At 45.3% G+C, this 13,583-nt stretch overlaps 1 protein-coding gene across 3 annotated transcripts in view; it reads left to right on the forward strand.

Moving 5' to 3' along the window:
• The window catches only part of DCLK1 (doublecortin like kinase 1), a 257,750-nt gene that overhangs the window by 166,691 nt on the left and 77,476 nt on the right, over nucleotides 1-13,583 (forward strand). For all 3 annotated transcript variants that reach the window (XM_074859817.1, XM_074859814.1, XM_074859813.1), the window contains exon 5: nucleotides 8,532-8,648. In XM_074859817.1, the coding sequence (XP_074715918.1) occupies nucleotides 8,532-8,648 (117 nt within the window). The remainder of the gene's footprint in view (nucleotides 1-8,531; nucleotides 8,649-13,583) is intronic.

Raw genomic sequence — 13,583 nt, forward strand, 5'->3', positions numbered from 1 at the left:
GCCCTGAGAATCACAGAATCTCAGAATGGTTGAGGTTGGAAGGGACCTCTGGAGGTCATCTGGTCCAACTCCCCTGCTCAGGCAGGGCCACCCTAGAGCCAGTTGCCCAGGACCATGTCTCCAAGAATGGAGATTTTACAACCTCTGTGGGCAACCAGTTCTAGTGCTCAGTCACCCCCACAGTAAAAAAGTTCAGACAGAACATCCTGTGTTTCAGTTTATGCCCATTGTCTCTTGTCCCATCACTGAACATTGCTGAAAGAGCCTGTCTCTGTCTTCTTTGCACTCTCCCTTTAAGTATTTATATACATTGATAATATTCCTCCTGAGTCTTTTCTTCTTTAGGCTAAACAGTCCCAGCTTCCTCATCTTTTCCTCATAGGAGAGATGCTCCAGTTGCTTAATCATCTTAATGGCCCTTTGCTGGACTCTCCCCAGTACCTCCATATCTGGGGAGCCCAGAACTGGACACAGTACTCCAGGTATGGCTTCACCAGTGCTGAGCAGAGGGGAAGGATCACCTGCTGGCAACGCTCCTCCTAATGCAGTCCAGGATACCATTTGCCTTCTTTGCAGCAAGAATGCATTGCTGGCCCATGGTCCTCTTGTCGTCTGCCAGGACACACTGGTGTTTTTCTGCAAAGCTGCTTTCCAGCTGAGTGATCCTCAGCATATATTGGTGCATGGAGTTGTTTCTCCCCAGGTGCAGGACTTCAGAGTTCTTGTTGCACTTTGTGAGGTCCCTCTGGATGGCAGCACAACCCTCTGGTGTATCAGCCACTCCTCCCAGTTTTATGTCATCAGCAAACTTGCTAAGGGTACACTCTACCCCATCATCCAGATCATTAATGAAGATGCTGAGAAGGACTGGACCCAGTGTTGACTCCTGGGGTACACTAATAGTCACTGGCCTCCAACTAGACTTCATGCTAGTGATCACCACTCTCTGGGCCCAGCCACTCAACCAGTTTTCAATCCACCAGTTTTCAGTTTCAGTCTGCTCATCAAGCCCATACATCAGCAGCTTGTCTACGAGGATTTTTTGGGAGACAACACTGAAAGCCTCACTGAAGTCCAGGTAGATGATATCCACTGCTCTGCCCTCATCTATGAAGCCAGTCATTTCATTGCAGAAGGTTGTCAAGTTGGTCAAGCATGACTTCCCGTTGGTGAATTCATGCTGACTAATTCTAATTATTTTCTTGCCCTTAATGTGCCTTGAAATTATTTTCAGGATTCATTGATCTGTCAGTTTCCCAGGGACTGATGTGAAGCACACCTGTCTATAGTTCCCTGGGTACTCCTTTCTGCCCTTTTTGAAGATATGAGTGACATTTGCTGGGTCTTCAAATGGCTATCCCAATCACCGTTATCATTCAAAGATTATTGAGAGTGACTTTGCAATGACATCAGACAACTCCCTCAGCACTTGTGGGGTGCATCCCACCAGGTCCCATGGACCTATGTATGTCTACTTAAGTATTCTCTAATCTGACTCTCTTCCACCAAGGGTAGATCTTCCTTTCTCCAGGCTTTCCTCCTGATTCTGGGACCTGGGATTCCTGAAAGTCAGTCTTGCTAGTAAAGACTGAGGCAAAGAAGCCATTCAATATTTTAACCTTTTCCATGTTCTGTGTCACCAGGGCCCTGCCTCGTTCAGCAGTGGGTGTGCATTCCCTAGTCTTCCTTTTGTTCCCTTTGTATGTAAAGAATCACTTCTTGTTGCCTTGACATCTCTCATCAGATTCAATTCCAGTTGGTCTTTGGCTTTCCTAACTGTCTCTGCATGCTCAGGCTTGCTGTATATTCCTTCCATGTTACCTGTCCCTGCTTCCACCTTTTTTATACTTCATTTTTGTGTTTGAGTTTTGCCAGGAGCAACCTGTTAATCAATGCAGACCTCCTGGCATTTTTGCCCAACTTCTGCTTGTTGAGATTTTGCTTGTTCTGGAGCACTAATCAGCTTTCTTGGGTCCCTCTTTCCTCCAGGGCTTTATCCAGTGGGACTCTTCCAAGCAGATACCTGAAGAGTTCAAAGTTTGCTCTCCTGAAGTCCAGAATTGTGATCTTGTTTTTTGCCCTGCTCCATCCCCTCACGATCCTGAACTCCACTGTCTCATGATCACTGCAGCCAAGGCTGCCTTCAGCCTTCACATCCCCAGTGAGCCCTTCCTTTTTTGTGAGTGTGAGCAGAGAGAGAGAAACCTCACTGGTTTCTCTATCACTTGGATCAGGAATTTGTCATGGATGGTTTCCAGGATCGTTCGGCACAGGTTATGCCTTGCTGTGTTGTTCCTCAGGTTGGTTGACATGTCCCCCAAGTGGACCAGGACTTCAAGCTTTGAGCAGAAAATTGAACCAGAGAACTTCTCATGTCCAGCCTGGATTATCCTATGATCCTGTGATGATTGTTCATTTCTGAAATCATCATTTGGACATATATTTTGTCTGTGTTTCTGCTCCAGTGGGGAGATGTTCAGCTAGCTGCGAGAGGTGGGTTCCTCATAGGATAATGTGCCACTAGTATAGGGTTACTCTGATAATAGGTCATGGTCTATATGTAGCCCATCAGAACAATTTGCAGACCACTCCTAACATCACCCTTTTTAAGGAGACTGTCAGCAGTGAGGGACTGTCAAATGCCCTAGTGGGTGCAGCCAGCTGCCATCCTTCCTCTTCTCCAGAAATGGTAGCACCTCTCCATACCATGTGAGCAGGAGCACTTCTTGCTGGGAGAGAAGGAAGATGGTGACAAGATGCTGTTAGCCTCTGCAGTTCAGGTCACCCACACTGTTCTTGCCCATGTGTGACAAAACCTCAGATGAAGAAGAATTACTCTTTATTAATTTTTTCATTCCTGAATGGGTTGGGTGAAAATGATATAAGGGCTGTCTTGAGTACTGTCCCTAACAGCATTATATCCGTAGGATGGAAAAATAACCTGGATGTGCATTTAGTTGCCTCTTCTTTCCTTTTGTACTGCTTTCCACCTGGTCCTTTCCAATACTATGAGAGGAAATATTCAAATATAGAATCATATCTCTAACATCATTCTAGCTCTGGCTGCTTATAATGTATCGAGAGAACTTGAATGAGTGTTAATACTTGCAACAAGAGAGTTAAGCTTTAGTGCATAACATGAATTGCAAGAGAGGGATGTAGATAAGTCAATCATGGGTTGGTATACAGGGCACCAGACCTTTTGGCATTAAATGGAATGCACCTGTCCCAGAGGGGGAAGAGGATCTTGGGGCAGGAGTTAGCTGGGCTCATTGACAGAGCTTTAAACTAGATTTGAAGGGGGAAGGGGGCAAAACATCAGCCCATCTGAAGTGCATGTATACCAATGCACACAGCATGGGTAACAAACAGGAGGAGCTTGAAGCCATGATGAAACAGGAAAATTATGATGTAGTGGCTATTACAGAAACATGGTGGGATGTCTCCCATGACTGGAGTGCGCCTGTTGATGGCTACAAGCTCTTTAGGAGGGACAGACAAGGAAGGAGAGGTGGTGGGGTGGCGCTGTATGTTAGGGACTGTTATGATTGCTTTGAGCACAAGTGTAGCGAAGACAGGGTAGAGTGTCTTTGCGTTAGAATCAGGGGGAAGGCCAACAGGGCAGATGTTGTAGTAGGAGTCTACTATAGGCCACACACCCAGGACAGAGAGGTGGATGAAATATTCTGTAGGCATTTAGGAGAAATCTCACGATCACTTGCCCTTGTTCTTGTGGGAGACTTTAACTTCCCAGACATCTGCTGGAAATACAACACAGCAGAGTGGGACCAGTCCCGGAGATTCCTGGAATGTGTGGGAGACAACTTCCTGATGTAACTGGTGAGAGAACCAACCAGAGAAGGTGCCCTGCTGGATCTCCTCTTTGTGAACAGAGAAGGACTGGTGGATGATGTGGCAGTCGGAGGATGACTAGGCACAGCGATCATGAAATAATAGAGTTCTCTATTCTTAGAGAGGCCAGAAGAGGGCTAAGCAGTACTGACATCCTGGACTTCAAAAGGGCTGACTTTGTCTTGTTTAGGCACCTGCTTGAAAGGATCCCTTGGGACATGATCCTGAAGGGTATAGGGGTCCAGGAAGGCTGGGCACTATTTAAGAAGGAAGTGTTTATGGCTCAGGAACAGGCAGTCCCCAGGTGCTGTAAGAGAAGCCGGTGCCAGAGAAGACCACCGTGGCTAAACAGGGAGCTTTGGCTGGAACTCAGGGAGAAAAGGAAAGTTTACAGCCTTTGGAAGAAGGGACTAGCCACTCACAGTGATTACAAAGAGGCTGTGAGGCTATGCAGGGCAGAAATCAGGAGGTCTAAAGCCCAGCTGGAAATTACTCTGGCTTCAGCAATCAAGGATAACAAGAAATGTTTCTATAAGTATGTCAGTAGCAAAAGAAAGACCAGGGAGAGCCTCCATCCCCTGCTAGATGCAGGAGGAAACATGGTAACAGGTGATGAGGAGAAGGCTGAAGTCCTTAATGCCTTCTTTGCCTCAGTCTTTAATAACAAGACTAGTTGTATTGAGGGAATCCAGCCTCCTCAGCCAGAAGACTGGGAGAACGACCCCCCGCAATCCAGGAGACAGTCAGTGACGTACTGCATCACATAGACACACACAAGTCTATGGGCCCTGATGGGATACACCCGAGGGTGCTGAAGGAGCTGGCTGGGGTGCTCGCCAAGCCGCTTTCCATCATTTACCAGCAGTCCTGGCTGACCGGGGAGGTCCCGACAGATTTGAAACTGGCCAATGTGACGCTCATCTATAAGAAGGGTCGGAAGGATGATCCAGGAAATTACAGGCCTGTCAGCTTGACGTCAGTGCCCGGGAAGCTGATGGAGCAGCTCATCCTGAGTACCATCACACAACACATGTGGGACAACCAGATGATCAGGCCCAGTCAGCATGGGTTTATGAAAGGCAGGTCCTGCTTGACTAACCTGATCTCCTTCTACGACAGGGTGACCTGCTTATTGGATGAGGGAAAGGCTGTGGGTATTGTTTACCTTGACTTCAGTAAGGCCTTTGACACCGTTTCCCACAGCATTGTCCTGGCAAAACTGGCTGCTCGAGGCTTGGATGATCGCACGCTTTGCTGGGTAAAGAACTGGCTGGATGGCTGGGCTCAAAGAGTTGTGGTGAACGGAGTTAAATCCAGTTGGCAGCCAGTCACGAGTGGTGTCCCCCAGGGCTCGGTTTTGGGGCCACTTCTGTTTAACATCTTTATTGATGATCTAGATGAGGAGATCGAGTGCACCGTCAGTAAGTTTGCAGACGACACCAAGTTGGGTGGGAGTGTTGATCTGCTCAAGGGTAGGGAGGCTCTGCAGAGAGATCTGGACAGGCTGGAGCGATGGGCTAAGGCCAACTGTAGGAGTTTCAATAAGGCCAAATGCCGGGTGCTGCACTTGGGCCACAACAACCCCCATCAGCGCTACAGGCTTGGGGAGGAGTGGCTGGAGAGCTGCCAGTCAGAGAGGGACCTGGGGGTGTTGATTGACAGCCGGCTGAACATGAGCCAGCAGTGTGCCCAGGTGGCCAAGAAGGCCAATGGCATCCTGGCTTGTATCAGAAATAGCGTGGCCAGTGTTGGGGTCACCATTAGCCAGGGTCCTTACTTCTCCGTGCAGGAACAGGAACAACACAACACCAATATGATGATCAGATTGTCCTCTGTTTATTTCCCAACCCTGGTTACGTTTATATTCCACTAAGTTCCGTACAGGCGCTCATCTATCTTCTAATAGGCTACAGGTTATCTGCATGCACTGTTCATACGCCTCTACAAGCATTTGCATTGGTTAATTGCAATTAGTACGTAAAGACCAAAACTTGCCAAAAATTCCCTTATCTCATACCCTGTTTTGCTCCGACTCGTGTGCTTTTGCTGACCACAGATGTTTCTCACTTATCTGCTATCTTCTGTGTTTTTGCCAGCCTTATTTTGCTGGCCTTGTCTTTGTCCTTGCATTCTTCTGCCTACACTAACTTCCCTCCAGCGTGGCCCAGACTCCTACAGGCCAGCAGGGACAGGGAAGTGATCTTGCCCCTGTACTTGGCACTGGTGAGGCCGCACCTTGATTACTGTGTTCAGTTTGGGGCCCCTCACTACAAAAAGGACATTGAATGACTCGAGCGTGTCCAGAGAAGGGCAGCGAAGCTGGTGAAGGGTCTGGAGCACATGTCGTACGAGGAGCGGCTGAGGGAACTGGGGTTGTTTAGTCTGGAGAAGAGGAGGCTGAGGGGAGACCTCATCGCCCTCTACAACTACCTGAAAGGAGGTTGCAGAGAGCTGGGGATGAGTCTCTTTAACCAAGTAACAAGTGATAGGACAAGAGGGAATGGCCTCAAGTTGCGCCAGGGAAGGTTTAGACTAGATATTAGGAAGCATTTCTTTACTGAACAGGTTGTTAGGTGTTGGAATGGGCTGCCCAGGGAGGTGGTGGAGTCCCCATCCCTGGAGGTGTTTAAGAGTCAGGTTGACATAGCGCTGAGGGATATGGTGTAGTTGGGATCTGTCGGTGCTAGGTTAACAGTTGGACTAGATGATCTTCGAGGTCCCTTCCAACCTAGATGATTCTGTGATTCTGTGAACAATTGTTTTCTTTACATGTTTGAAACAGGAAAGCTTTTTACACAGTAAAGTATATTACAGAAAGTAGCTGTCTTCTGCATGGACTCTTTAAGTTTTTCTATTACGCAAATGACCATAGTCATTTAGCTTGAGTGGGTCATTCTACTTTGGTCGTGTTTGTTGATGGTTAGAATATTCAGCTCCCTTCCTGACTGATTCCTGTGAATGGGGCCCACACTGGGATAATGTTATAGTTTTACAAGATCAAACAAGTTGTCTGTTAGGTGTTTGGACATTTAAATTCTTTGTTTACAAGAAAGGTAAAGAACCTGTTTACATTTGACCTGTATAGATGATTTCTGGAGCAGCTGTTTATGTCGATACATCAGTGTAAGGTTCTTGCTGCAGTTACCTAGTGGAATCTAATTGAAAGCTTTCATCTGATTCCTCCTGTTTTCAGTTGATAATTTCCTCTTACAACAGAGGAAATGTTTTTCTCCATTTCCACTCATCATTCAGTATAAAGTGAGAGTAGTCATCAATGAATCACATAAAATGTCAACAGAAAGAAATTAGCTGCTATTGGGCATTAGGAAGGTGGGAGAGTTTGGGAAGAAAAGCTTCTTTGGGAAGACCAAAGCATTTCTCTGGTCCTCTCAGCTCTCAGCTGTGCTGTATGTTCCCTCAGTAACGCATCAGTTCTTGCTTCTATTTCCTTCAACAGCTTGATGAAAGACAAACAGTTAAGGCAGCCAAGAGAAATACATTTCATGACATCATTCTCTGGTGGATACGTTTAAGTTAATTAGTTATGCTCAATTTTATTTCTTTGTTCTCTAATCTGTCTAAACTATGTTACAGGCTCCACTGATCATCTCTGTGAAGACTAAATAATGTGCAGGCTTGTACATGGTATTTTCTGACTAGGGAGAAAAAATTATTGTTTATTTCTCTTAACCTATGTTAAAGAACCTTAACCATGGGAAGAAAATGGGCAACAAAATTCTGATACAGAACTAAATGTTTACTGATGTATTTTTAAACAAGTGATGTATACTGACATCATCAGGTGAAGACAGCATAAACATTGCTGCAGGCTTCTAATTGTATATTGGCTAAGAAATCTTTTTTTTTTTTCCTTGTCTGTATGATATGCCTGGTGATTAATTTACTATCCATTATGAGTGCAAGACATCAGCATTATACACACTAAGTTCTTTCATCCTCAGGCCAAGAACCATTTTGCAGGTGTAATGCAAGGATGCCTGTGTGGGTGTATATAAACTCTAACCTGAACATCTTGCAGTGTTCTCAAGTGGGAGGGTAATTTCGCCTCTTCATTGATTTTACTGATGTCTCTTATGAGCAAGTAGTGCCATTTCCCTCAACCTGTGATGAATTGCGTGTGCTATACAATGTGGGCTGTTGCTCACCAGAGGATTAAGCAGGAGCAACAAACCTGCTTCACTTTCTTCAAAGCTTTCATGAGTGACAGACACCTGCGTCATCTTGTACAGTTTTAACATTTTGATATATAAAAGCAGCCTTCCAGTTCTTCTAGAGGAGACTGCCTAGGTTGACAAAAATGCTTACATTGCATTTGGATCGTTTACAAAAAAACCACTGCATTACTTGTGCTGAAATCTTCAAAAGCAAATTTTATGTGTAGTCTCAGCACTGTTAAATTAAGCTGTCCTAAGTACCTGCAGTAACCATGGTATTTAAAAGTCTGGATTACTGCAGCAGTTCTTTGTCTGGGATGTGGTACATACTGTACTTGGATTTTAATGGAGCCATTTATACAGATTTTATATTTTCCCATAAAACCCCTCAAGATGAATGAAAACAAGTGTGGGCTAGATGTTTGTGCTTTTCAGTGCTCTTTCTGTTACAGAATCTTGCTGACTTTCTTAATTGCTAACTTATGCAGTTTCTTTGTCTTTTAGAATGTCGGGTGGTGAAATCCACTTCCTATACCAAAATAGCTTCGACTTCACGTAGGAGCACCACCAAGAGCCCGGGCCCATCCCGACGCAGCAAGTCTCCTGCTTCTACTAGCTCAGGTAAAGCACTCAAGAAATCTTTCTTAACAGCAACCACTCTGTTTCAATACAGTGCGCAATGTACTTAAATGTACAAGTTTCTGTGGAAAACATTGTATGTATGAAACAGTTGATAGTAAAAATTCACTTGTTTTCTTAGTTGCATCTGAGATTAAGTCTTCCCAATACAAAATAATTCTTCGGTGTTTTATAAATCGTACTCTGGCATTACCATGGTTCAATTTACTTTATTTTCCATACATGATTTTGCTGCCAGTACCTAAAGAGTGACAAAAAGAGGTATTCTTTGTACTAGGAACTGAATAATCACAGTGCAGAAAGTAGTCGAAGTTATGCAGCATAGAATCTGTGTCTGCAAACGGCTGATTTCACAATCTTTTTCTGTATTTTGTTTCTGAGGGAATTAAGAGGTAGCAGTGAGGAAAGGAGAGGTTAAAGACAGTGAGGATATTGAGGAAAGGGGGGCAGGGAAGAGAAAGAATGCAATTACAGATGTGAATGTGAGGTGCAAAGATAGCTGAGGAAGAAATAGGTCAGAGTTGACCTAACAAGCCAGTAGTAAAGGCTGGAGAAGACACAGCAAAAAGCTTTAGAAAGTTCTGTCTGAAGGGCCTTGCTTTGGCTGCCTTTGCAGCTGCTCCCACTAAATAGTCTATGACTAGTTCCCCCCTGCAGCTTTTTCCCAAGCAAAACAAATAAATAAACAAGAAAAGTGCATTAGATAATTTGCCAGTATTGATGCCTGAAAGCACAAATAATACTTGGTGTGGGCCAGTTGAGTAAACCCAATCCAGCATTTGCAGCATTGCTTGTCAATATGGATTTTGCAAGAGGCAAAGATTAGAGCTGTCTGAAAGCCACCTCACTCTTTCTGCTGTAAGTCTTCTACCAACAGGGAAGCGAATGTCATAGTGGGACCTGTGTCCAGCACCAGTCTTTACGGGGAGGTGGTGATCAGAATGGCCCCGGCTGCTAGCAGGTTGCAAGGAGGGGAGGCATGCACTTAGTCTCTGTTTTTTCACAAGAGATGAAGCTGAGAAAAAAAGCATCCTTGCTCAGAGAAGGAGGGGAGTGGGAGAGACACAATGAAAGACAGAGGTGTGGGTAGCAAGCAACGTGCCTCCTACACATCCTAAGAACAGCTAAAATAGAGAAACCTGAAAAGAGGGAATGGGAAGAAGAATTGTGAGGAACAAGCCCAGAGTAGCTCTTCCTTAAACATGTATTAAGTAGCTTTATTTGTAGCTAGGTAGAACAGAGTTAAATTAAACTGTAGCAAGGGAGGCCCTGTTTAGTGTGTGAATGTTATGGAGTCTTTCTGTTTTTTCCCAACGAATATTCATTTGGGAGTATGAGTAATGGACACTGAACCTGTATATGTTCATTTCTATATGGAATAACTGTCCTGCTATGCATAACAAATGTTTCTGCCATGGGACTAGCAACATTTTTGTCATGTTGACTATGTGATACATTGTTGGGTTTGGTCCTGAGAGAATAGTACTGTTTTTACTTAAACGTGCAGGGGAAGCGTAGGTGAGTAAATCTTAATTTCCTGCAGTTCAGTTTTACAATAGTTTGAGCAGAATACCATTACATGTTCAGTCACTGCAAAAGATCAGGAGATTATTTCACAGCTTGTGAAAAAAAGGAATGTTTTCATTGTGCCACAATAATAATTAATATATCATTAAATTTATATCATGAAAAGAAACTGTGGTGGAAATATTAATGGTTGGTTCTCTTCTGATGACCGATTTACCCATCTTAAAAATATCTTATGTAAAAACAATAAATTTACAGGAAATAAGTACATAATAGTTTGTCAAAAGGTGGTCCATGACCTTGCCTATTTGACATATTCATTTGGACACTGTAATTAAGATTTTCTTAGAGAAAGACATCAGATGAATTCCTACAGGAATGTGTAGGTTGACAGAACAGACTGTCAGCTGGCAGGAGCCTAGGTGAAGAACTGGCTGAAGGGCAGGGCCCGAAGGGTTGTAGTCAATGAGGCTGCAGCGGTGTTCCTCAGTCCTTAATTCTAGGCCAGTTCTGTTCAATATTTTTATGAATGATCTGTATGAAGGAGTTGAGTGCACCATTAGCAAGCTTGCTGATGATCCCAAACTGGGAGATGCTGTTGACTCTCTCGAGGGACAAGAGGCCTTGCAGAGGGATATAGATAGATTGGAGCATTGGGCAATCATCAATGGGATGAAATTTAACAAGAACAAATGCTGGATTCTGTGCCTGGGCTGGAGTAATGCTGGGCACAAGTATATATGGGGAGAGTGACTGGAGAGTAGCCCTGCAGAAAGGGATCTGGGCGTGCTGGTCACCAGCAGGCTCCATAGCGGTCAGCAGTGTGCCCTGGCAGCCATGAGGGCAAACCACATCCTGGGGTACTTCAAACACAGCATAACCAGCCAGTCAAAAAGAGTGATTATCCCAATGTATTTAGTGTTGGTACAGCCTCACTTTCAGTACTGTGTGCAGATCTGGACCCCACAGTTTAAGAAGGATGTGAAGGTACTCAAACGCATCCAGAGGAGGGCAACAAAGCTGGTGAAAGGGCTGGAAGGAATGTCATATGAGAAGCAGCTAAGGACTTTGGGCTTGTCTAGTTTGGAGAAGAGGAGTCTGAGGGGTGACCTCATTGTTGTCTACAGCTTCCTGAGGAGGGGAAGTGGAGAGGGAGGTGCTGGTCTCTTCTCCCTGGTGATCGGGGATAGGATGTGTGGGAATGATTCAAATCTGCACCAGGGGAGGTTTAGACTGGACATTAGGAAGCATTTCTTTACCAAGCTGTTTGTCAAACATTGTGTGTTGGGTTGACCCTGGCTGGACACCAGGTGCCCACCAAAGCCACTCTATCACTCCCCTGCTCAGCTGGACAGGGGAGAGAAAATATAACAAAAGGCTTGTAGGTCAAGATAAGGACGGGGAGATCACTCACCAATTACTGTCACAGGCAAAACAGACTTGACTCGGAAAAATTAATTTAATTTATTGCCGATCAAATCAGAGTAGAGTAATGAGAAAATAAAAACAAATCTTAAAACACCTTCCCCCCACCACTCCCTTCCCAGGCTCTACTTCACTCCCAATTTTTTCCACCTCCTCCCCCTCAGCAGTGCAGGGGGATGGGGAATGACGGCTGCGATCAGTTCACAGAATCACAGAATTGTCTAGGTTGGAAAAGACCTTGAAGATCATCTAGTCCAACCATTAACCCAACATTAACAGTTCCCAACTACACCATATCCCTCAGCGCTATGTCTACCCGACTCTTAAACACCTCCAGGGATGGGGACTCCACCACCTCCCTGGGCAGCCCATTCCAACGCTTAACAACCCGTTTTGTAAAGAAATGCTTCCTAATATCTAGTCTAAACCTTCGCTGGCGCAACTTGAGGCCATTCCCTCTTGTCCTATCACTTATTACTTGGTTAAAGAGACTCATCCCCAGCTTTCTGCAACCTCCTTTCAGGTAGTTGTAGAGGGCGATGAGGTCTCCCCTCAGCCTCCTCTTCTCCAGACTAAACAACCCCAGTTCCCTCAGCCGCTCCTCGTACGACATGTGCTCCAGACCCTTCACCAGCTTCGTTGCCCTTCTTTGGACATGCTCGAGTTCATCAGATGTTGTCTCTGTCGCTCCTTCCTCCTCAGGGGGAGGACTCCTCACACTCTTCCCCTGCCCCAGCGTGGGGTCCCTCCCACGGGAGACAACCCTCCACGAACTTCTCCAATATGGGTCCTTCCTATGGGCTGAAGTTCTTCATGAGCTGCTCCAGCCTGGGTCCCTCCCACAGGCTGCAGTCCTCCCAGCGACAGACTGCTCCAACATGGGCTTCCCTCAGAACCTCGGGCTTCCCTCAGAACCTCGGCCTTCCTCAGGCACATCCACCTGCTCTGGCATGGGCTCCTCCCCGGGCTGCAGGTGGAGATCTGCTCCCCCGTTAACCTCCGTGGGCTGCAGGGGCACAGCCTGCCTCACCATGGGCTGCACCACGGGCTGCAGGGGAATCTCTGCTCTGGCGCCTTGAGCACCTCCTCCCCCTCCTTCTTCACTGACCTTGGTGTCTGCAGAGTTGTTGCTCTCACATATTCTCACTCCTCTTTTCTGACTGCTGCTGGTCTTGTGCAGGTTTTTTTTCCTCCTTCTTAAATATATCCCAGAGGCACTACCACTGTCACTGATGGGTTCAGCCTTGGCCAGCGGCAGGTGCATCTTGTAGCCGGCTGGCATTGGCTCTACCAAACATAGGGGAGTCTTCTATCAGCTTCTCACAGAGCCACCCCTGTAACCCTCCCACTGTCAAAACCTTGCCACGCAAACCCAATACAAACAGGCTTCATAGAGAAGGTGGTCGATGCCCCAAGCCTGTCAGTGTTTAAGAGGCATTTGGACAATGCCCTTAATCACATGTTTTAACGTTTGGTCAGCCCTGAATTGGTCAGGCCATTGGACTAGATGATCATTGTAGATCCCTTCCAACTGAACTATTCTATTCGTTCTAAGCTTGTTACCGCTTAAAAAGGATAAACAATTGAAAATGTTTCTATAGAAGTTAATTTTAGCAAGGACAATATATCTAATTTGTCTGTCTGTATCTCTTGTGTTTGGTTTCTGCAAAAAGTGAGGTCAAATTGTGTGAATGTTACAGGAAGCCTATTTCTACCTTTACATACATGAGTATTTACATCAGTATTACTGTCATAAAAGGAAACAATATTGTACTAAGTGGGCACTTGCCCTTGAGAATTGTTTTAGATCACGTAAAACTAAAAACAATTGATTAATAGATTTTTAAAATATGCAATTTGATATTAGACACTGCATTAAAAAAAAAACAACAGCGGAAAGAAAAAGAAATACTCGCTCTTAGATGTTAGACAAAAAACCAAGTTCTCCCATGAAATGCAGACAAT

Source organism: Strix uralensis, chromosome 2 (assembly GCF_047716275.1).
Source record: "Strix uralensis isolate ZFMK-TIS-50842 chromosome 2, bStrUra1, whole genome shotgun sequence".
Taxonomy (NCBI): domain Eukaryota; kingdom Metazoa; phylum Chordata; class Aves; order Strigiformes; family Strigidae; genus Strix; species Strix uralensis.